This window comes from Xiphophorus maculatus, chromosome 15 (assembly GCF_002775205.1).
Source record: "Xiphophorus maculatus strain JP 163 A chromosome 15, X_maculatus-5.0-male, whole genome shotgun sequence".
Lineage (NCBI taxonomy): Eukaryota > Metazoa > Chordata > Actinopteri > Cyprinodontiformes > Poeciliidae > Xiphophorus > Xiphophorus maculatus.
The window spans coordinates 12,280,182-12,303,122 of NC_036457.1; the positions used below are offsets into that span (position 1 = coordinate 12,280,182).

Consider the following 22,941-nt stretch of genomic DNA (forward strand, 5'->3'; position numbering starts at 1 on the left):
ATTCATATTTAGGTTTTTGTATTATTCTTTCATAGAATGGTGCGTTTATATAATGTTGTTCAAAAATAAATCAAATCAGTCAGTACCCGAGTAGCCTCTTTAAGAAGGTTTTATTGATACTTTATAATAATTCATGATACTTGTTTTTTGTGATGTTCATTTTCGCACCTCATGAGATGCATGCATGCTTCACGAAACTGCCATGTTCCACCTTAAAAAAAATAAGTAAATCATGCAAAACTTTTCATTATTTTACTTGACGGTATAAGTAAGATAAAATTAAATTTACACGAGCAAGAGCTTTTATACGAAAGTAAGGAATGTTAATTTTAAAAATGTATGTTTTTAAAAAAAAATTAAGACCTACTATAGGAAACGATCATGTAATGAGTGACGTATTTCCGGTTTCAGCTGCGTGCTCCTGTAGTAGTCGGCCATTCAACGACACAAAGCGTCTAATCCTATCAAATATTTTTTGTGTGAAATTTCTAAATTGTTTAACTAGTCTTACAAGCGATAACAATTCATTTTGTTTTTGTAATCTAATTAACTGTATCGTTGGTCATAAAATCAATTGACAATGTAGCTATTTTCCTCTGAAGAGCGGAGGTCGACGCTAGCTGCTAGCTTTGTTAGTCACTCCTGGGCCTTCTGTGCATGTAATCACATTGGCCTTCTGTGGCTTTGTTTTATAAAATGTTTCCTTCCTGGGGGAATTACGGGGCTCCTCCGCCTCAGAGCTTCGGAGGACCTGGCCCTCGAAAGCCTCCGATCGGAACAGGTCCGGCTCCTGGTGGTTTCGGCGGCTACGAGGCCTCCTCTAGCGGCTCGTTGTTCTCCAGCCTTCAGGAGCAGCACCGACAGCAGATGCAGCAGCTCCAGATGTTGCACCAGAAACAGCTACAATCCGTGTTACACCACGGCAACAGCGGCACTGGGTTTGGAGGTGGACACTCGGGTGGGTTTAACGCGGCCCCGCCGTGGCATTCAGAAGGACCCGGCCAGGTAGAGGGCGCTGAAAGTGGTCAGTTGTACCTTGTGCAGGAAAAGACTCCGGTTCAGACACCCAGGGGACCGCTACCACCCAATCAGGGCCAGCAGCCGCAACCTCCACCGCAGCAGCAACCAGCGGAGTCCAAGCCGATTCCTCCACATCCAGAATCCCAGCCACCCAAGTCGCAGGAAAACATCGGTGTTCCAGTGGCCAGCAACACAAACCCGTGCAGCACGAATGATAACACATCCGTACCTTTACAGGTAATGACTTAAATTGGTGATATTGTTTTTTGGTCTGAAACAAGACTGACTGCATTATTTTCAAATTGGACAAATAAGTTAAAATCCTGAAAATAAGCTTAATTTTATTTTATTATTTTTTTACATTTTTGATCCAAAACAGACCTTATAGAGGCTAATGAAGCTTGGATATCAGATCACAAGATTTCAGTCTACAGTTGCTTCAAAACATGTGGTTCCAGTTGGCTTCAGACAACAAAAAAAGTTGTAATGGGTAATGCTGCAACCAACACTGGGGATGTTATCTGAGGAACTGAAAGAGATATGCAAAGAAACTAGTAACTTTGCTCAAGTGGGGTGTTTTTTAACCATTCCCTCAAGTTTATAGTTGTTCCTCTGAAGTTAAAATTGCTTGTTTTCTCAATATTTTTAACAAAAATGTTTTATTGAATGCATGTGCAATTGCACAAAAATCAGCTTGGTAAATATTTCAGTGTTGGTCCAAAGAACCGACACTTAACTTTAATGAAAGTTAATTAGCCCATGTATATAAAAAGAGGACTTTAATTGCAAGTAAGAGTTGAATAAAGTTTTCTAAAATTCGTAACCAATTTAAATTGCAATGGTCTTAATATTCTTAATTGACATAGCATAATGGTTTATTACATTGCTAAAGCAGAAGCCTGTTCTGGTAGTGGTTTGTTTAATGAATGCTTCTTCTTATCTTTTGTTTGTTTATTACCAGTTAAAGTGAAAAAAAATAGAAACTACAACTTTGGTGCAGTCTGTTCCATCTGCTTACATGTTTGAAACCTAAAGTAATGAATAAAATTACAATTTTGTTTAAAATAATTTTGTTAAACAAATTGCTAAAAATGTGTCTATTGGTTGTCCTCATTTTATTTCTCACTTTTATTGGTTGTTTTTGAAAATTGGGCATGTGTTTCAATCATAGCAAAGTAAATATGGTTGACCTGTAGCTACTGTTAATGTTATTGTACACATGCTCCCTGGTGGATAAGCTTAACAATGAAGTATCTTGTAAGTAAAATAATTTTTGTTCAAGTTAAATTCAAGGGTCTACCCATAATTGATTTCATTATTTATTGTGTTGAAAATGTCCAAAAGCAACTGCCAAAAAATGTGAAACATATAATAAGTAAGATATCTAAACTCTGTAAGCAATAACATATCTATAAGAATGAAGAAAAAGCATAATCCTCACCTACTTTATTTTGTGATGCTGTTGTTTCTATCAGGATCAACAGAATGTGTGGTACAAACAACATCTTCAGAATTTACAGAAACTGAGGCAGGAGAAAGCCCAGCAAAATCAGACAGCAGGCAATGCCTTTCTAACTCCGCAACCACCCAGTCAGGCAATGCCTCCTCCCCTTCCCTCAGAACCACCAAAAGGCACACCCCCGCCACCGCCACCAAGAGAAGAACCACCTGTGCCACCCCCACCTCCTGTAGAAGTAAAGGTAAGTTTTCCTACACTTACATTGATATTCATAAATGATCTATCGGTTTTACAAAATGATTTTTTGTTAAGTTCTTATTAAATAAGTTGTGTAAGGCCCTTTTGGTGAAGCGGTTAATACTGCTAATTTGTTCTACAGTTTTTCTTGTTTCTCTTTTAGTGTGATGTAGTATAATGTCATGTAAATGCAATACAATTCTCCAATGTACTATTTAGGCTCTGTGAGCTTAACATTTATCTGTTCTCAAAGAATAAAGAAAGATTCATAAAATGATTTTCACTTGAATAAAATAATTGTAGATTGTTTAATTTATTTTACCTCTGCACCAATTCACAGGACCTTTATTCATGCATTTATTATTAAACAGCTAATATGGTTTTGATGAGTAATTTTTAAATAGTTTTTCCACATTTGCCTTTAAGAACATATTAAGATATGTTTTTCAGGAGAATGTAAGTGCCTCACAGTCTAAATTTAAATGTTGTTTGCATAATTTTACAGAGTGCAAATGTAGGAAACTCATCTAATTTTACAGACACAGTAAGTCTTACTGTCCATTCTCCCCATCATTTTTATGCCCATTCTCCCCATCATTTTTATGCCCATTCTCCCCATCATTTTTATGCCCATTCTCCCCATCATTTTTATGCCCATGCATATTTTTGCCTCAGTTCTCATGATGCTTGCCATATTCTGAGTAGGGTTGGGTTGCAAAATTTTCACCTAAACTGACATTACCAGAGACATGTTTTTTACACAATTTTTCTAAGTTGAACCCATCTGTTGAGGTGGAAATTTACCAATGCTTCTTTGACCTGTTTGAAAGATGGGAAGCATTTTTGTGTTGGGAATGATTAGGCATTAGAATATCTTTATATAGGATATTCTAAGCTTTTCAAGTGTGCACTGTTGCCTCGCTCCAAAATATGACATGTCCAAGTATCTTCAATGGTGACCTTGTTGCCACTAATGTCAAATACCTAAACACACTGTCAAATTCAAGACACTGAGCATATTGAGGTTATGCAACCAACTGCACTGAAAACATACCCAACCCTACTTTTTAACACAGTCAAAATCTTTTTATTTGTCTTCCAACTTATGTTTGTGATATTGCTGGTCTCCACCCATAAGCGATGTATTTTCCAGTCTAGTTCTTAACAAGCTTTAGCAATGTTTAAGATTTGTTTTGTTAGCTGCTTTTAGTGGATGATTTTGTTAGTGCCTTGACTTAACTTTGAAATATTTATTGTCATTTCAAATTGAACTCTGTGATTCTACAAATATATCAAACATGTGTTAGATAAAAAACAATATGCGTATGCATATATTGCATAATTATATATGAAATTTATGATCACCCCTAATCTTTGCTTGATTTTATTTGAAGCCTGATGCTCCAAAAGACTCAGAGGAAGCTGCTCGTCTTCAGCAATTGCAGGCTGCAGCAGCACAATGGCAGCAGGTGCAACAGCAGAGAGTTAGCTTGCAATACCAAGCTCTCATGCAGCAACATGAAAAACTTCAGCAGATTCTTGAACAGTATCAACGACTAGTTCAGCAGCCTCCAAACCTGCAGGTTGGTAAAAGCCCAACATAACATCAGCTTACGTTTTCTGCTGTTTCTTTATTAGTAAATAGTGCTTAAAATCAATAACATTATTTTTGTTTCTATTGCAGACGATGTCTGCGGAACTGCAGCTGAGGCACTATGAAATGCAACACCAGCAGTTCATACCTTTATTCCAAAACTGGAATAGTTCTTTTGCTTTGTGGCATGAACAGTTTCAATCTTATCCTCATAAAGACCAGTTGCAGGACTATGAGCTCCAATGGAAGCAGTGGCAAGAGCAGATGAATGCTACCAATGCTCATCTTCAAGAGAGGGTGACCACTATTACTGCTATGGTGCCATTTGCCTCAGGCCAGTATGGTGCTATGATGGGACAGCTTGGCCAGTACCCTGGACAAGATACGCCATTGCAGCAGCAAGTAGTGAACCCTGGTGTCCAACCCACTGTGGTTGGTGCTATTGCCACTGCTACAGGTGCCACAGCTGCAAGTGCTACAGGTGCTACAGCTCTAGGCCAACAACCTCCTGCCTTTGTGGCACATTCAGAATCATCTGACGGACCCCATGTACAAGGAAGTCTTCCTGGAGGGGTTGGAGTCATACCCCCTGGTCCTTTGACTATGCAAACATCAAGTTTCAACAGCATAAGAGAACCACGGTCAGTTGTATTTGTTTTTTACTGGTATTTATATATTGACGTGGGACTGACATTTAACAACAATTTGCAAATATTTTTTTCTATTTTTATTAGTCGTTTATAAATATGAATATTTGTTGTTAAGCAACATTAATTTAATTTTATTTTCTTAATGACGCCAGGCCCAGCAGATTTGACCAACCACCACAAGGTTTTGATGGGCCCCCTATGTTCGACCAATCACAGCAGCGTTTTGATGGTCCTCCAAGGTTCAACCCACCACGTCAACGATTTGAAGGCCCAACATTTGATCAACCACGGCAGCATTTTGATGGTCCGACAAGGTTTGATCAACCACTTCAGCGCTTTGACGGCCCATCAAGGTTCGAACAACCACGGCACCGTTTTGATGGCCCCCCAAGGTTCGACCAGCAACGCCCGCGCTTTGATGGTCCTCAAGGGTTTGACCAACCACGGCAACGCTTTGATGGTCCCCAAAGGTTTGACCAACCACGGCAACGCTTTGATGGTCCCCAAAGGTTTGACCAACCACGGCAGCGCTTTGATGGTCCTCCGAGGTTTGACCAGCCACGGCACCGCTTTGATAATCCACCCAGACATGACCAGCCTAATTTTGGACAGCAATCTAGATTGGATTCCTTAAGACCCCTTTGCCCTCCACCACGTTTTGAATCTCCTTCAGCCCCTCAGTTAAAACAGCAACAAGGTCCTGAACCTAAATTGGAGACTGACATTCAAAATCCTGCCAGTTCAGATTCAACAACCTTGCCAAAAACACCTGCTCAACCACTGTCTAACAAAGATGAAACTATACCAAATAAGTCAACAGCTGATGACTTGACAGATGATAATTTGCTTGGAGCAGATGGCTTTTTTATTCAAGATGACCCTATTCCCCAGACATTAAGAAGTAAGAAAGAGTCTGAGGAAGCAAAAAACAAAAGTGTCACTGATGATAGGAATAAAGACAAACCTACTACATCGGCGAAAGACTCTGCTTCGGTATCAAATCCTCCACCACCTCCACAAAATTCCCAAAAGGACGATGGACCAATGACAGACAACAAAAAATCAATTAAAGTGACTGCTGAAATCCAACCAGAACTACAAAGTTCAGACCAGTTAGCACCAAAACCAGAACCTCCAAATCTACCTCCTGGCAGGGGACGTGGCCAGCCTCCACTGCGTGGACTTGGGCGTGGACAATTGGGCCCTGGCCAGTACAGAGAACATAATACTGCACAAACTGAGGAGGGGGTGGGCGAAATGCCTTATGACTATGTACCATCGGAGGGAGATACAGGAATACCTGAAGAGCAACAAGACTACTGGCAAGATCCTTCATATCAGGGGTTTGGCGAGGATGAATCAGAGATGCGTCCTGAAGACACATGGATTCCAGAAGAACATTACTTTGAAGAGGAAGAGTATTATGAGGAGCCAGTGGGACCATATATGGGGCGAGGTAGACCCCCAATGAGAGGAGGGCCCCCAATGGGACGAGGAAGACCACCCATGGGCAGAGGATTTCCTCCCATGGGGAGAGGTGTACCACCCATGGGCAGAGGATTTCCTCCCATGGGCAGAGGAGTACCACCAATGGGCAGAGGGGGTCCGCCCATGGGTAGAGGAGGTCCACCCATGGGGAGAGGAGGTCCACCCATAGGGAGAGGAGGTCCGCCCATGGGAAGAGGAGGTCCGCCTATGGGTAGAGGAGGTCCGCCTATGGGTAGAGGAGGTCCACCAATGGGTAGAGGAGGCCCACCAATGGTGAGAGGTGGACCACCCTTTAGTAGAGGAGGCCCACCAGTAGGTAGAGGAGGGGCACACATGGGAATAGGGGGTCCAGCAGTTGCTAGAGGGGACCTAGATGATATGCACTGGGCAGAGGCTGAGTCAGCAGAGTGTTCTGAGGAAGGAGAACCCTACTGGGAAGAATGGCGGCCTCAAATGAGAGGCATGAGGCCCCCATTTCCACCTGGTCGGGGTCGTCCTCCACGTGGGCACCCTGGTTTCATGCCTCGAGGCCGAGGAGGTCCACTTCACCCTATTCACGGTGAAATGGGTCATGAGGCTGTAGGTCATGAAATGGAGTTGGATGACGCCAACGTGGATCAATCAATGCACCCAATGTACCTCGAGCACGACCCATATGGCCATCCAGGGCATCCTGATGTAGGAAGAGGCAGGCGACGCATTCCGCCTCCTCCCCATGAAATTATGGATCACTTAGAGGAGCCTTTGTATGAAGGAACGGAAGAAGATTCTGAATGGTATCCTCCACGAGGGCCTCCAATGACTCCACATGAAATAATTGACAGAGGAGGAATGAGAAGACGACCTATGGGTCGAGGAATTGCGAGGGGAATGTGGCGCCCAGGTCCACATCGTGAAGGATATGAAGAGGTATATAAGGAGGACCAAGCTTTGGATTATGATCGAGGTGAGGATGAGTATCGCCAGCCTCCAGCTCCAGAGTTTCCACCTGAGGACTATCGCCAAGAAGCCAAGTTCCGTGAGGGGGAGTGGGACAGAGATCGTCCTCTTCCTGAAAGAGAGTATCCTCCCCGCATGCCACCCCCACCGCACCTCAGAGAGGAACGCTGGGATCCAGAAACAGAGAGACGTCGCTCGTATTCTTATGATGAAAACGATAGGGCAAGGGGAGAGCTACGAATTCTTGACTATAGAGATGAGCCCCCATACAGACTGGATGAACCGCCACACCTACGGACTTCTGACTGGGATAGACCTTCTAGGCGTTCTCCATTACCAGTGAGGACATATCCCGATTATGGTGACCTTAGACCTCAGTATGAGGAGCGTAAAGAAGAGCCACCACCTGGTGGATCTGCAACAGACTTGCCTGGAAGCTCAGTTGAAGCAGCAACCCAAGGAACAAGTGGGGCAAATGTGCTTGCCCTTTCTCAAAGGCAGCATGAGATTATTCTGAAAGCTGCTCAAGAACTTAAGCAAATAAGGTAATTTATTGTCTTCTATTTAATTTTGTTTGTGGGAGCATGTTGTAATGATGAGTGGCTGACTGGCCCAGAATGAAAATCCAACCTAAAAAATGTAATTTGCTTTAGGAACTGTGATCTCTGATGTCGACCATAATAGCTAACTCTGGTCTGGCTAAAATCCTAGCTCTCAGTTTGGTTGAAGTGAACCAAATACATATTTGAATGCCAAGTGGCCCAGAGACTTCTCCAAAAAGCAGGAAGTGGACTGTAGCGCTTCAGACATTTTTGTGTTGTTTCCCTCAGTGGTTATTGGTGAAGCATCATCACAGGACAGGGGGAGTGAGGTTTTTCAAAGAGTTTGGTTCATTTGACACAGAGCAGAGTGAAAGCAGACTGATAATATAACAAATGTTGCAATTTTGGTCATGAATTGACCTGAGGATGACAGCATTACAGAAACGCACTGCAATCCCTCATGCGGAGGTGGCAACTATTAACTTAGCTTGTTTTTTTTAAAGGGAGTTGCAAGAGGGAAAGACCCCTAGTACTGAAAAACTACAACCTGCATCCAGTGACCTTCTGCCAGAGCTACCTGCAGGTCTCCTTGGCTTGGAAATCCCAGCAGATGTTAGGAATGTTTTAAAGGTAACTGAGAGCTACCTTATTATTCGAAAACACTTCTGGTTGTATGAGAAATTCAATAAAGGAAAGAAACTTGATTCCCTTTAGTTTTTCTACTGTACCATATGATGTAAGAGCTTTGAAAATAATGGTATCTTTTCTCACCAGGGTATGAGTGCTGCTGTTCAGTCAGCTGCTCCTGAATCAGCGTCTTGGGAAAGCAAACCTGCTGTAGATTACCAGTCATCACTGTCTGCTTCAGCCAAACCGACAGTAATTCCTAAAACTGTCGATTATGGACATGGGCATGGTATGTCCAGAAAAACAAATACCATGGTTAACATTTAGAGACATATTAGGTGTTAAATCGGCGATCCTGGTGTAATGAAATGTGCTGATTGTCCTTTTTCAGAGCTCGGGGCAACTGTAGAGCGGATTGCATATGGTGAGAGAATAGTATTAAGACCTGACCCAGTCCCATCAGATCGCCTCTATGATAAAGGTAGGGTTCATGCTGCAATAATTTTTTTTTCATTTTTGTTAAGTGTTGATTTTTAATTTTTTAATTTCCGTTTTCTTTAAACTAAATTCCTAGAACCACTTGGTCTCAGAGATTCCTACAGCCGAGATCCGTATTATGACCGGCGACCAGACCCCTATTTGGATCGCCGGGAGTACAGCAGAGAGAGGGAGATGTACCGAGATATGCCTCCTGAATATGATAGAGACAGATATGAGAGGGAGCGTTATCACTCACGGGAAAGAGATGAAAGGTATGGCCTTTGTTGTTGAATATTCAACCTTATTTTTTTATTTTTTATTCTAGCTTCTCTACTTAAGTGGCATTATTTTTCTGTTTTTTATTCAAGCACACATACCTTGGTTGAAGAAAGGTACTATCAAATTGTGTCAGACGTCTTGATTTGTCTTGACTCTGATGGTTTGAAATAAGAAGGTTATAATAAAGAAATTAAAAATGGTAATTTTATGTGCAGGTCTCCACTACCTCCTCGAGCGGCATACAGGGATAGAGATAAGGAGCGAAGTGGCAGTCGTGACCCAGACGACTTTTATGGAAGGCCTGTCTTTGACAGACCTCTGTATGAGCGCTCCGGACCTGACCGCATCGGGCCAGACCGCATCGGACCTGACCGCATTGGGCCCGAGCGTTACAGCTCGCCTTACTGTACGTTGGACACACTATATGTTAATTAGCATTCCTTATTCAGAGTTTTCATGCATTATTAAAACATGTATTTATTTACAATTTTAGTTTGAACAATTTTTGGGGCGTAATAAATGTAACTGAAGGTTAAAGGATTTCTTTAAAATGCTACAAATACTTGGGCCTAATACAGCCAAGTAAATTTTCAGGTATTAATGAAATTTTTGAATTTGTTGAAATGGATATATTGCCATTCAGTGGAAAGAAGAGGTTATCCAGAGGACCGAGGACCACACCCTGCTGCTCCACTGCCTCCTCCACCAACACCTCCACCTCCACGAGTCGAGAAGAAGCCTGAAATAAAAAATATTGATGACATCCTCAAAGCACCTGGCAGATTATCTCGACCTGAGAGGGTATTAATTAATTCCTGCAATATTCATTTACGTAACATTAACATAGATGAGCAAGGACTTAAGAAAACTGTATCTTAACAGATTGTTATTATAATGAGGGGCCTCCCAGGAAGTGGAAAAAGCCACGTTGCAAAGCTTATACGGGTATGTAATTCTGTTTTTTTTTTTTCTCCTAAATGTATTAAAAATGTTTATCTCAGTAAATTAGAAATATCTGTTTTTTTCAGTAAATCAGTTCTAAAGTGAAAGTTGCATGTTTTAAAGGTTAAATACACATACAGTATTTCAAGTGTTTATTTCTGTTATTTTTGATCATCAATATTTTCATTAATTGAGATAAGCCTTTAACATTGACTTGTATTTAGAGGAAACAAAAGATTACATAAATGGTTTTATTTTGGTTACAAACAAATTTAGAAAATTATTCTAAATTTATTTAGGACAAGGAAGTTGAATGTGGTGGCGCACCTCCAAGAGTTCTTGTTCTGGATGATTACTTCATGACAGAGGTGGAGAAAGTTGAGAAAGACCCAGACACCGGGAAGAGAGTCAAAAATAAGGTCAGTCTGGTGCACATGAGATCAATCAAACTGTCTAATCTGATGGACTGTGATGAGTTTAATCAGAATTGTTTTAGTTTAGTGTAAATGATGAGATGCTCAACAACTGTCTTTCAGGTTCTTGAATATGAATATGAACCTGAGATGGAGGATACCTACAGGAGCAGCATGCTGAAAACATTTAAGAAAACTCTTGATGACGGTTTCTTCCCTTTTATTATTCTGGACACCATTAATGACCGAGTGAAACATTTTGAGCAATTCTGGAGCGCAGCCAAAACAAAAGGCTTCGAGGTGAGTTGTTTAAATTAGTACATTTTCTAAATAGAGACACATGCTACAAATTAGCTTACTCTATAAGCAAGACGATACAAACATGGGACTGCTGTTTTATTCAGTTTGTTTATGTTATTGTGTGTCTCTACCTATCAAATAAACCTAATAAATTAGATAAAAAAATTTAACCAAAAGGTGTTCAGTTTGGTTCCTGCTGAAAAAGAAAATCCTCTCTTCCATTTCTAGGTGTATGTAGCTGAAATCACGGCTGACACTCAAACATGTGCAAAGAGGAATGTCCATGGGCGCAAGCTTAAGGATATAACAAAGGTTAAAAGGATCGCTTTTTTGATCTCAAATACTAAGACAATTAAGGTAACTTTCTCGTATCTTTGACTGAAACAATTATTTTTAATGGATTTTTTTATATGCAGATGTCCAACAACTGGGAGTCATCTCCTCGTCATATGGTGCGCCTAGATGTGCGATCCTTGCTTCAAGATGCCGCCATTGAGGAGGTAATTTATTTTTAGTAGATTTTTACTGCTGGAAGTTGAAACCCTTTTTGTCAGTGACTGTCTGAGCTAAACTTTGATTTGCTTGAATTTTTAGGTTGAAATGGAGGACTTCAACCCTGAAGACGTTCCCCAAGAAACCAAGAGGGAGGAGGAAGAAGAGAGCGATCTGGTAGGACAAAAAAGCTCCACCTCTTAGCCACATATTTTCATGTCTGCTTCTATTGAACAAAACATATGCAGGATTAATTGTTTTCCAGATTGATCTGTAGTGTTAGTCCTAAATCAAAAAGAAAAAAAATCATTCACTGAGTAAACTTTTTTTTATGACCAAACAAAAACAGATGAAATCCCTAAGACTAAGAAAGCACTGTAGTTTTAGTTTTGTAGTCTTTTTATTATTATTTTAATGTTTCTAACTCTATAATGATATTTAAACACAATTTGCATCAAATAGATTTTCTCCTTAATGTAACATTCCAGTACGTCACAGTAAAACATAAAACCAAACCAATGAAAATTTATGGTATAACACAAGATTTGAAAAACACACTACTAAAATGTCTTAGTATTATCTCTACAATATAAGATATGGTACAATCTACTCATAAATACTGTTTTTGTATGTGTATAAAACATCGCGATCATTTAAACCATTTATGAAATGGGGTGACCAGCTTTGCACTGTTGCAGCTTAAATGCTTCATTGTTTAATTGCTTCGTTTCTCTGCAGAGATCTCTAAGTGAAGTAACTTTAGATTTTGAAGGTTTTGTTGACTGAGACGCTTAAAACACATTTAATTTTAAATAATATAGATCGGGGTGAGCAATCTTTATATGCAAGAATAATTTTGGCCTCAGTCCATCTAAATAAAGAGCTGCAACTATGACATTAGTTGTAAAATATGACATTGTAGATATTTAGTAGGTGTTTAGATATTTTCACAAGTTTATAGTAAAGGAAATTTCATTTCTGAAGAACCACTATTTTATTTCTATTAGGTTTTAAAATAAAGAAAAAAATGAACTTTGCAAAAAATAGGGTGGATAAAAAAATCTAAAACAATTTTCCTAATACTTGTCATTCCGTTGTGGAAATTCATAGCAATTATTCAATTAAAACATCTTAGAAACTGCTTTAACCTGGATTTGAAAATATACAATTTTGTAAAGTTTATTTTTTAATAATTTTTAGCCAAAGTTATTTAGAACTATTCTGGAAGGTTCAAAGAGCTCTGTAATATTGGGAATTTTTAAATTCCTAGCATAATGTTATAACTTCACCTGGGCAGCCTGAATACAGAAATTTCACAACCAGTACTCAAAACAAACTGCAAATTAGGCTTGAAGGAAAAAGGCTTGTCTTTTTTAGTTATATTTCTTATTTTTCTACATAGAGATGTCTTCTTCAGTGCAAAAATACTCTCACATTTTAGCTATTTCACTGCAAATACAGACCTGCATGGTCAGATTTCTTTGGGGTTAAATAAACAAAGTCAGAAATTGGCTTTCCTGATAATTTTTGGGAAACAGAAAGACTTCCTGTGGATTTTGAACACAGTTATGATTAAAACTCATTTAAAACTGTCCTTAACCTTAAGGGACACGTAGGTCCCTGTGTTATACAAATACTGATTGACTAATCTGAGTCTGTTTTCCACACATCAACAAAAAATTCTTTAAATATTTCTTGGAGTCCCTATATCTTGTAAGAAAATGTGTAATATATTTTCCCTTTTCTTAGTTTTATACAATACTAACTATACATTTTAAGAATTGTTTATTAAAACATTGAAATATTAATACCTGTTTTGCCTTCAGTTGTGCCACATTTAAGAATTTAATGTGCACTGGTTGAAATGTTTGACTCTTTTTTTCCCTAAATCTTTACATGTAACATTCAATGACTTTTATGACTTTTCTTTGTCCCTAAAAGCCCCTTATTGTGATCTTTTTTAGAACACAGTACAGTTGTTGGAAACAAAGATATATAAGAACTTCTGAACATTATGCTAGATCTGTAGCTTTTGGACAATAGAAACATTTTGGTGTGCTCTTCTGAGGGGTAGATTAACTTGGCAGAATACAATGTTGTATTGCTCAGCCTCTATAGCTTGTTGCACTCCTATTTTCAACCCTTACAGATCATTGGTTGTTCAGGCACTATGCTTCCACACAACTCATTCCTGCCTTTCTACCACTGATTGAAGAATATAAAATATTACATGGTCATATTTTCTTTTTTATATATAATATTATTCATTAAGGAGATTAAAGTTCAGTACGTGAAGCTTTCTAAGAATGTTTAAGGCTCTGTGTTATAAGGAAACACCCACTGATTTTTGTCGGGGTTCCTTTTGCTCTCAAATCTTAAAAATGGTCGTAGTAAATTAAAAAAATAGAACTGTGATGGGCTAGAACTGTGAAATTAAAACACAATACATTGTGTGTTCACTGATGAACTTGGAAATGTGACGCTTTGCGTGGTGTCAGAGGCACTTGACCAGAATTGTGATGCACATAAGCATTTAGTTCCCAGTGGTCATGTCTTTCTGTGTTTTGAACCAATGACAGAATCTGCTTTATTGATTAAGATTGTGTGCACAGACAAAAAATGTGGTTTTTAAGCGCTCACTGCGTAGACATAAAGTATGAATATATACAATTTTGATTAGATAAAATACAGGATTATGTAGCCAATATAGCCATTTCTTTTTTAAGAATAAAGAAAGGCAGATTGCGATAGTGTAAACATGCTTAATTTGTTGCACAGCAGAGTAGCTGACAGATTATTCTGTAATGTGTTCATCGTGGTCATCAGAGAGATGACCTAAGGTGAAAAAGTTTCTGTTCCAGTTTGTTTTTGCGAAAAGTGCTCCATAGCGGCAACTTGAAGGTAAAGTCTAAACAGTTGTGTCCAGGATATGTGGGATCTGCAGAAATTTTAATTGTCCTTTTCCTGACAATAGATCTGAAGAAGTTCTGGTTGGAGAGAATGTCAGCTCTGATGATCATCTCTGCAGACTGAATTGTTTGCCATTGTAGCCTCAGTTTGTGTTGGCAAATTTCTTACAAATAGTTAATGGCACTATTTTTGCGGTGAAATTTGGGGAACTATATCTGTTAAGATGGAGCCTTTTCATTTTATTTGCCAGTAAGTCTTTTGGCCTCTTAACCTATTCTTGTGCATTCTGTGCAGCTTATTTTAGTCTTTAGTTAATATGACTTTTAACCAAAAGAACCAGAGACATATACTTTTTTTTCTTTTCTTTTTCTTTTTTTACACTTTTACTTACCTTTTCCTCCACAGGTGGTATAAATCCCTCAATGCAATTATGTAATTCATACGTCCCTTTACCTTTGAACACTTTTTGTTTCCAATGGGGTTGACTGTAGCAACTATCGTCTCATACCTTTTTTAAATTAATCTAATCGTTATTAGTTTACACATTTTAGTTTATGTACTCAAAGAATAAGAAGTTTCTTAGTCTTGTGGATACATATGTAATGAAGGAATCTCTACATGAAAATGTAAATTCTTCATCTTAGGGTGTTTTACACCCATAATTTGATTTCTGTGATCTGAATCAATGTTAAAATTGTAACTCTTCCTGGTGGTTTGGCTTCTTTTCACACAAAAAACTGAAAGCAAACCAAAACTGGCCACTATAAACTTCTCTAGAAGATTCAGTTTCTTGGAATGGGAGTACCAAATATTATACGGGATGAAGGGGTTGCGTTTCAAATTAGTCAATACCATGTAATCCTCATATTATTATTATTATTATTATTTTGGTTCTATTTTACGCAAATTTACAAAAGGTTTACCAAATTATTTTGAGAAGCTGTCTGGATGAGGTTTTTGAAACAGACATACAGCATTTATCACTTTGTTTATTCTGAATCAGCTTTCTAAGCAATGCGTACCTGGCTACAATAAGACGTTTGGCTCGATCTTGCTGCAGTATCATATCACATCACATTTGCATAAAAAGTACATTTCAGGGGTTGAAACAAACTAGTGTTGGTTTTACACATACAAAACTCCTTAAGTGTGGAAATTCCCCAAATTTGCTAAGATTGCAAGGAGGAAATCTGAATTTTTGTAAGAATTTACTTACCACTGTTACTTGACGATTGTTCTATTTCTCATCTACACACTACTAAATAATAATTAATCTAAAGACAAACATGTGTTTAACTCTCAAATGTCAAGAGAGATTATTCTGATTAATATTTAGCTTTATAAACAATTCTTGATTTAAAATGGATTTTAAGAATGGGACATGGGGTAAGAAAAGTTTGAGTGATTAAAAACCATTAGAGAATAAGTGGGCTCAGTGTATCAGAGTCTGCAAACATTCATTTGAAAACCTGCTGAAGTCAAGGAGGAAGTGACTGCTGAGCCACCTTATGCCTTGTTTCCACTAATCAGTACGGCTCGGGTCGGTGTGATTCAGTACACTATTTTATGCGTCGGCGTATTTAGGAAAGCATTTCCACTGCCAGTTAGACTCCTACTGGGGAGGTGGAGTTAAACACAAACGCCTAACGTGTTAACGACAAATGTAACTCTAGTATGTCTTCTGCTAGTAGTGATGTTTTTCTGTTCTCCATTCAATAGACTTTGTGGTGTTTCGCCAATGGCTCCACCCTAACCGTACAGTACCATTGTTGTATGGCTCTACAACCAAAGGGTGATGAGAAATGGTGCACTACGAGTCGGTTGTATTGGTTGGATTTACAATGGACAAGATGAAATGGCGTACCACACCGACCCGGGAAGTACCGCTCAGTGGAAATCAGACATAAGTTGCACACAGAGCCAGTTTGGTCTCTACATATATGAAGTTACTTTATGACAATCTCTTTGACTTATAGACACAGGAGACAGCATTGGTTCACTTCAAAATGAGATAGTGCTGGTGGTCTCCTCTGCTCTGGGTTTAAATCTCTGGAGGTTTGTCACTTTACGATCTTAATAATTATTAATGCACAAATGGCACACCTGAAAAGTTACTTAATAAATTGGTGGAAAATATTTTAAAAAGTGTTTCACAGACCTTAATTAAAAAATAAATAACTTGGGCATATATTTATTTGCATGTGCAAATATTTAACACTAGAACACTCCTAAAACATTTCTACTTATTTGGTTCGGAGGACCTGTCCTCCACTGGACCTTGCCTTTTCGCCTGGAACACATCAACCAAAGCATCAGAAGTGGACTTTTGGGCAACTTGGAGGAAAGAGAATATAAAAAGGAACAGGGTTAAAGAAAACCTAGTATTTTCCAACAACCAAGAGGTCTTCCTTCCTGATTTTGGACAGTTTCACAGATGTGAATCCTGCTGACTTTTTGACTGAACTAAAAATGTCCGCTAAGCATTATCTGTGACATTTCATGCATAACCACTCAACTGAATAATTTCTTTAATAGTCCAAATTATGTCCTAATAGTCATTCAATATTGAATCTTAAAATGATTAATAAGAGGTTACTTTAATTAGAATGAAATAACATGGTCAACTTAAGAATACAAAGTAGTTGTAAGTGGGTTCAACGTAGTCATAAATTACATTTTTGAGTCTTTTTCTTTTTAAGGAAGTTATTTTTGCTGAACTCAGACTTAACCTTGATTAAGCCATAAAATCCAGCTGGTTACTTTAAATGTGTAAGAGAGCAACAACTCTTTGGAAATGAAAGGTGAAATTCCAAAGGTTGGTACTCGCTACATGACCTTATCCTGTTTTATATATGTTTTATTTGTTTTAAAAAAGCAAGAAAGATCTATCAAAAAAACTGTTTTTGTTTCTACATGTGATAAATGAGAAAGATTAGTTTTTATGCATATTTCCTTCCTGCTTAAAGATGGCATATGTTGGTTGAGCCCATGTTGATCTAAGAGGAAAACTCTTATTTATTCACTGTTCAGAATAGTTCCTTTGTTTTCAGACGTTTAAAACAGCTAGAGACGAAAAACGTATAATACTCCAACATAATTTGGCAAAAATAAGCAACAGTTTAGGAATTAGTTCAACTTTTAGTTGCAACAGTTTGTCAAATGTATTGATTTTTTATGCCACATATTTTATGAAACATTTGAATATTCATAGCCATAATTCATCTTCTGACTTGTCATTCTGTAATATGTATATTTTAATGAAATCCCTTAGATATAAAACTTTAGACAAACACATGTTCAAATCATAAAACACTGATACATCAGTTATAGCTAGATGCCAAAATTGTATTATTTGGCTCATTGTGGCTTGATTGATTGGGTACTTGTGCAGTTAGATATTTATTGATGAGCATGTAGCTTGAGTGCAAATCTTTGTAGGACTTTTTTTTTTACAGCAGTAGGACTGCATCCTGAGCATAAGACACAAAGATGGGATTATTTGTAAAGATAGTCCATCTTAGTAGACTAAACCAAACTTTTACTTAAACTGTTTTTGTTCTTTTTAGAGAACTTTAATTTTTCAAATTCATCAACATTTAGCTGATGATGATCAATTTGTCACTTAGGAGTTACAATATATTTGTCTGCATGCCAGCAGCATGTATATAGCATTCATTGTATTGTTTTATCTTCCAATGCAGTGTTATGCAGGTTTTGCTTGTTTGTCCTTTAACCTTTTATGAACCACTTTCCTCTCTTTTCAGCCAGTCCCCTGTCCTACTCTCTCCTTCCACCCCTACATCACATTTAACGATTGCAGTGTTTCTTTAATCTAGGGATATCTTCCAAAAAGCAAATGGGAGATGGACACATCAGAGGCCAAACTTGGTAGGTATTCAACATTTGAGATCTCTGTTGTATCATGAAAGCATTGTCCCCTGTAGTATAGAGATTTCCATTTCCATCTCATAAGTAATTTGTATGTGTATTTTGTTACTTGGACTGGGCCAGTAGAATTGGGTTTATTGTTTTTAGCATAAAAAAACAGTATTGTCTCCTTAAGAAATTGCTGCAAGCCATCAAAGTGTTTTAGGCCATTATGAACATGTCCATCATCCTACAGATTTTAGTTTACAAGTATTTAAGATCATTACTGTTCATGCCAGGATTGAAAATATAAAATTGACCCCAGGTCAGACTGTGTAATATTGAGACAAATTGCAAAAAACCCAAGAGCTTCATCTGATTCAGTGTCCCTGAACATGTATTGAGCGACCGTGTCAGAGATTTAAAAACACGTTTCTTCATATTGTATGTTCGCTTACAGTCTCATTGCATCATCAGGTTGGGGACATAAATGTAGCATCAAAGTGCAATTTATGAGCAAATCAGCAGCAAAAGTAAGGATGTTTAACTATCCACCCATCCACTAGCCACCCATGGTTCAGATAACCTGGAAGGTGGATGACTCATTGTCAGAGCATTGGTAACAATTTCTGCATGGCTCAGGCTTGAACTTTCTATTGAGACATACAATAATATGTGGACATGACCAATCAGAAGGGGATCCTGCCATTCACCATCTTGTGATTGGTTTAGCCCAGTGGTTTCCAATCCTGGTCCTCCAGACTCTCTATCTTACATATGTTCCATCACACCTGATTCAAATGATTGCATGACCTCCTCTGCAGTCATCTAGAGCTGCTGAGGCCTGTTAATCACCCAGGTATTTAATTCAAGTGTGTGGCAGTAATGAGACACCTAAAACAAACAAGACCGGGGGGCTTGAAGGTCAGGGATAAGAACTACTGGTTTGGACTATGATGTGGGCCTAATGTTTGTTGTTGAATGACAGGGAGACTTTCCATGTGTTTAGACCCTTTTTTGTCTTGATGACCTGATCCACCGGTGCAGCCTCATTTCTTTAGGTGCACTATTGCGAAATTAGATCACATTCTAGATCCCTACAGTAAATCTTAAGCAAGGTGATAGAGGGATGATTAGTTGGGCCTGGTGCAGTATTTGAGTACACCAAGAACTCCTTTGTATGCCAAAGTATTCTAGAGTCAAATTTGACTCAACCCAGCTGATAAATGTAGACAGATAACCCAAATATAAAATCAGATGTACAATTGCAAGGCTGAAATGGAAAGTAATCAATGTGGTTAAAGGAACTTTCTTCTGACTAGACTTTGGTTCTGCTTCGTTGGAATCTGAAGAGAGTTGTGCATAAATAAATACATAAACCTCAATGAATGCAAGCAATGCTGCAGAAAAGACCACAATTACATGAGAAACTGATGCAGAAAGTATGTTCTGCCACATATTATTGCAAAAGGTGGTTCAACAATCAGTTATTGTTGTGACTATATTGCAAATCCCTGACCATTACTTTTCTGTTTTAATTAATGCAAGTAAGCAAACAGAATTGCAAGGATGCCTTTAGTAGATCCAAGCTCTGTATTGAACACTTTACCTAAAAATAATTTCAGAAGTAGAATTAGGTTTGTTTTTTTTTACTGGGTGGACAAGAGTGACCTTAGCGATAATTTTCCTCTTAATAAAGACAAGTTGGACGGCCTGGTGAGCGGTGGAAAGAGGAAGCGTGACAGTGAACACTTGTCAGGCATAGAGGACTATCTTCAGTTGCCAGACGACTATGCCACACGCACGTCTGCACCAGGAAAGAAAAGGGTAAAAATTTTTGTTGTCATATGAAGCTGTCTTTTAGGACAATGTAATTTGAATTGACCAATATCCATTTCATGCTCATAATGGGTTTGGTTGGTTGTCTTCTCTGTAAAGGTCCGATGGGCTGACCTTGAAGAGCAGAAGGATGCAGATCGAAAGCGTGCTATCGGTTTTGTAGTTGGACAAACGGACTGGGAAAAAATAACAGATGAGAGCGGCCAGTTCGCACAAAGAGCTCTCAATCGTACAAAATATTTCTAGGATAGTCTGATTCCTTATTTTGGTTTACAGTAAGGTACGTATGGTTTATTCTTTCTTATTTTAATTACTACATTAGGCATTTCAGGTTTTATTTAAAGGATGTTAGATGATGATTTATAAATCCTAAAAATAACAAAAAAAAACGTAAAGACTATTATCTTTTATCATAAGAATGTTTTTTTTATGGACTTTATTTGTACTTATGGTATAGTTAGTGTATTTTATGCTGTGGGTTGCAGCAAATCTTCAATGTAAAGACAGTTGAGTTGTCTTGAAAGCTTGCTTTGGATGAAATGGCACAATCAGCTTAGTTTTACTGAAAAAGTGTAATATCTGTGGCCTTTAATGGTGTATTCAAATACAAACTAGCCACAGTTTTCAATAAAACGTTAAGCTTTTGGTGCATTATGGCTAAGTAGAAACACTTGTTTACAATGTTTGTCACTTCTTTTAAAAAATTCTCACATATTTGAAGGCTGTTAACACACAAGAATGAAATATTTTACCTTGTTCTATTTTGTATAAGCGTTCACTTACAAATTACCTTTCCTTTCAACTGATAGTTGTTTGGTTGATGGGGAGCAATTGTAATGTTAGATGCTAGATGTGAAGGTGTTATGCATTGAATCAAACATCTTTAAATTTATTGGTATGACAGATCTTGTTGTTGTGTAAGTTTTTAACTTTTACTTTTTTATTGTAAACAAGTTTATCATTAAAAAACATTTGCTTTCCACAGGTGCCCAGAATGTGAAGAAGCTCCAACTCCTTGGCAGTGAAACATTCATCAGTACAATATTCCCAACAATTATCAGTAGTTTTTGTCACTTCACTAATAATTATAAAGAACACATTTTTCCCTCTGGTATGAGTTGTAGTTAATCTGTGCTTAGTTTGTTTAAGTGTGCAGACATATTTTACCTTTTTCTCTGTTTTATACTTCATGTACTGTATACCTGTAACACTGTTTCTTAGTCAATGTGTTGTAGAGGAAAAATAAAAGATTCACAACATTATACACTAATAAGATTTGTCAGTGGGGTTTCATAATGATGCTTGGAGAATTAACTGTGTTGCTTTATGTTTGGCAAGACTTTTTGTTCAGTTTATTGCTAATCTACAATGATAGTCTTGTCTCTGTTCATTTATGAAGTCACAATCCCCAGACTAAGACTACTATCAACTGTACTCATTTCTTGTTCGTCTAGGTTTCCTGTTACACGAATTAATATTTTTGTAAATTGAACTTGTATATATTTTTATATAAACTGATCCAACATGGAAGTAGGTGTATTAATAAAGATGTTTAAGGCCCATCTCCTGTAACTGTCACCTGTAGAGTTCATTGGCGGTGCATGTTACAAGGTAGTGATGAAAATATTAAAGTAAAAAGGAGCCAATTTCTTTCAATAAACCATTGACTTCTTATTTCTCATCCAGTGGTGTGAAAAAGTAACCCTCCCCATTACGTATTACTTCTATTTTTGTTTTTTTGTCGCACTTGAATGTTTCAGATCACCCAAAGTTTAATTAGACAATAACTTGAGTAAATAGTGTTTTTGAGTATGAATTGACCTGAACTTCCACCATTTCGAATCAGTTATAAGTCTGACTTTGAGTAAACCACTCCAAAATATTAGTTTTGTTATTTAAGATATTTAAACTGGTGTTCTTTGGATCATCATTCTGCTGCATTATCAGAGTGTGCTTGAGTTTAAGGTCATAAACGTATGAAAAACATTCTCACCACTATTTCATGTTTTCTATATTTGTTGGTGATCGACTTAACTCCTATAGTCAGAAAAGGATCAGCAGCCTGTTCGTGACTAATGGATGCCAATAACTTTGGCTATGTGTTCTTGAATTTTTATTTAAATCAGGACATGTTACATTTCCTTATCAGACCTTTTTGGCCACTTTAAAATGCTTGCAATTTAAATAATTTGTTTATTCTTAATTATTAGGTGTGTGTTTGGGACAAAGGAAATTGACTCTTATAATGGATTGTTGATGATTGAACAAGGGGCCAATAACTGTCGCACAGAGGCCCAGGTCGTTTGAAAATATATTTTTTCCCATAATAAATGAAATTGTAATTGAAAAAGATGATTAAAATTTCATTTACTGAGGGAAAAATATTGTTGGGTTATGTTAATCCAATATTAAAGCTTCAAAATATAGGTGTCAAGAAGGGAAGAACAACAAATAAGGGGGTAAATTGTCTTTGGAATTATCTTTGGTGGTGTTTAAAATTGACCTTTTTAAAAAACTCAAGAGCAATAGTAACTCAGATTATTGCATTATGTTTTATTACTGTTTTGTTTTCTGACTTTAACATTCTATTTTTGGGAAGAAAAAAAGGCATAATTTTTTTGCATGATTTTTGTGAATTTATATGCAAATGTAACTTTTTACGTATCTTAAATTTTTATATGAAAAGTTTTATTACCGGCTTATTGTGATAATTGTAGTCACCAAGAATTTTATTCCAGTTAAACTTAGATATTTACTGACAACAGAAAGATGGACAAATATGCACTATGTAGACATGTGCTTTTGAACACACATTTGCCTTCAGCCTCTGGAAAATTCTTTGTACATTTAGTGCCACTGCTGA

At 37.7% G+C, this 22,941-nt stretch overlaps 1 protein-coding gene across 3 annotated transcripts; it reads left to right on the forward strand.

Moving 5' to 3' along the window:
• Positions 1-318: 318 nt before the first annotated feature.
• On the forward strand, positions 319-21,545 carry ylpm1 (YLP motif containing 1). 3 transcript variants are annotated; one of them, XM_023347850.1, is made up of 23 exons: positions 319-1,257; positions 2,496-2,720; positions 3,222-3,260; positions 4,111-4,299; positions 4,401-4,951; positions 5,113-7,932; positions 8,433-8,559; positions 8,704-8,845; positions 8,948-9,037; positions 9,131-9,308; positions 9,405-9,428; positions 9,531-9,721; positions 9,959-10,116; positions 10,198-10,260; positions 10,557-10,676; positions 10,794-10,970; positions 11,199-11,282; positions 11,387-11,470; positions 11,565-11,639; positions 18,209-18,260; positions 19,939-20,066; positions 20,178-20,358; positions 21,064-21,545. In XM_023347850.1, the coding sequence occupies exons 1-22, from the start codon at positions 697-699 to the stop codon at positions 20,322-20,324; spliced, it is 6,225 nt and encodes a 2,074-aa protein (XP_023203618.1). In that variant the 5' UTR covers positions 319-696; the 3' UTR covers positions 20,325-20,358; positions 21,064-21,545. The 3 variants fall into 3 exon arrangements, with proteins under 3 accessions (XP_023203618.1, XP_014324676.1, XP_023203619.1); XM_014469190.2 differs by lacking the exon at positions 3,222-3,260 and having other exon boundaries at positions 320-1,257; XM_023347851.1 differs by lacking the exon at positions 9,405-9,428 and having other exon boundaries at positions 321-1,257.
• Positions 21,546-22,941: the final 1,396 nt, after the last annotated feature.

Coding starts and splice junctions, on each gene's coding strand:
- ylpm1 (XM_023347850.1), top strand. CDS start 697: ATGTTTCCTTCCTGGGGGAATTACGGGGCTCCTCCGCCTCAGAGCTTC. Junction 7,933..8,432: donor CAAGAACTTAAGCAAATAAG/GTAATTTATTGT, acceptor TTTTTTTTAAAG/GGAGTTGCAAGAGGGAAAGA. Junction 10,117..10,197: donor GATTATCTCGACCTGAGAGG/GTATTAATTAAT, acceptor GTATCTTAACAG/ATTGTTATTATAATGAGGGG.